At 47.8% G+C, this 1713-nt stretch overlaps 1 protein-coding gene across 1 annotated transcript in view; it reads right to left on the bottom strand.

Annotated features, from left to right (window-relative positions):
* Window positions 1–1713, bottom strand: part of MSL3 (MSL complex subunit 3) — a gene marked incomplete at its 5' end in the record, with an annotated part of 12829 nt that overhangs the window by 5073 nt on the left and 6043 nt on the right. Inside the window, 2 exons of the mRNA XM_077761394.1 lie at window positions 861–970; window positions 1638–1713. The exon at window positions 1638–1713 is cut by the window's right edge and continues 37 nt beyond it. Of these exons, the coding sequence (XP_077617520.1) occupies window positions 861–970; window positions 1638–1713 (186 nt within the window). The remainder of the gene's footprint in view (window positions 1–860; window positions 971–1637) is intronic.

Raw genomic sequence — 1713 nt, 5'->3', positions numbered from 1 at the left:
ACTATCCTAAAATTATTTACAATCTGACCTTCACAGAAAAACTTTGCCAACCCTCATCACTAGATGTTCTCCCTGCCTAGTAAAGCCTGTGCACAGAACAAGGAGATCCTCCTAAAGTGAGAGTCACAAAATATCCCAGTAGACTAAGGCATGTCCTGAACTCCTGAGAGACTCACTACATACACATCAGTTAACCAATCTTAAAAAAACAGAATTTTTAAGTGAAAAGTTTCCCCATTTGTAAAATAAAAACCTGGTGGCAAGTCTGTTCTAGAAAATCAGAGGTGATTTAGGTCAAGTGCCTGGCACGATGCTGACATACAGCATATGCCCTCAAAGGGATGGCTATTAATATTACTACTAAGAGCAGATTTTATATTTTTAAATGATTGGAAAAACACGAAAAGAATAACGATGTTTCATAATAGGAAAATTATCTGATATTCAAATTTCGGTGTCCGTAAATAAAGTTTTTTTGGAACGCAGCATGCTCATTCATTTACACAGTGTCTACGGATGCTTTTGGAACCGGGTAGTCTTGAAGGAGACTGTGCAGCCCACAAAGCCTAATATATTTACTCTCTGGCCTTTTACGGAATAAGTGTGCCGATGCTTGTTTCATAAAGTGAAAGTCCTCCTATCTCAGTAGTCATGCTTACTTGAGAGATGACCATAACCACTGGGCTGGAATCCTAACGATCTTCTCATTTTAGAAACCAAAACCAATATTCAACATCATCACCTGCAGCACTGTGTTAATACCCACAGCAAGAGTGACACAGTGTCTCTAAGGAAAGCTGTCTTCCTTGCACAGGACTCAAGCAGCCACGGAAGGACGACCAGAGACACGAACGCCTTACCTCGTTTATTTCATTAGTTCTCCTGCCTTCGAAGCCAGCAAACACCGCACTCCCTTCCTTGCTTGGGGTCAGAGGAACGGGCGAGGAGGATCTGCTGTGCACAGGTGTCTCTTCGAAAGGAAAGGTGTTAATTATTCACTTGTAAACCACACAGAAACCGAACCAAAGACTGCCGGAAGACCACTACAAACAGCAGAGAAGTTATTCATCTTTAACAGTAAGACTTTCCTACCATAAGAGCCAGTGCCTGGATTATTTGGGGGAAAAAATCAAGTACTGATAGATACCACAACATGAGGAACCTTGGAAACACTACGGTGAGTGAAAGAAGCCACAGACAAAAGGCCACTTACTGTGTTAACCGCATTGACAGGAATTGACGCCTAGAAGAGGCACATCTACCCGGACTGGAAGTAATCAGCAGTCACCTAGCCTGACGGATTAGTGGGGGGAGGCAACGGGGAGCTACCGCTACCAGACCCATGAGACAGAGCTACATACACCAGCAGGTGCCAAGCCTCCAAATGCAGAGCCCAGACCGGGCGGGAAGGACTTCTCTCTCTCCTAGCCACAGGCACGATGCCTCAGGAGCCTCGGTCGAAGCCCAGCTTCTGAGCGGAGCTCCCACAGCCGAGTGGACAAACCTGGCTGGGACTCTGCGCTCGCCCCCACTCCCCACCCAACCCGCCGGCCGGCCAGCTCCCGTTCGGGACAGCAGCAGCCGGCATGGGCCGAGCACAAAGTGAAGGGCTGCCCCATGCCTGGGAATGGACCTACTCTTCTCCAGGTGCAGGAAGAGCTTAGGCATGCTGGCTGACGTGTCCTGCTGCCGGCGCTTGGGTTGAGGCGACGC

Source organism: Crocuta crocuta, unplaced genomic scaffold (assembly GCF_008692635.1).
Source record: "Crocuta crocuta isolate KB4526 unplaced genomic scaffold, BGI_CrCroc_1.0 scaffold224, whole genome shotgun sequence".
Lineage (NCBI taxonomy): Eukaryota > Metazoa > Chordata > Mammalia > Carnivora > Hyaenidae > Crocuta > Crocuta crocuta.
This window is presented reverse-complemented; position numbering and strand designations above follow the sequence as displayed.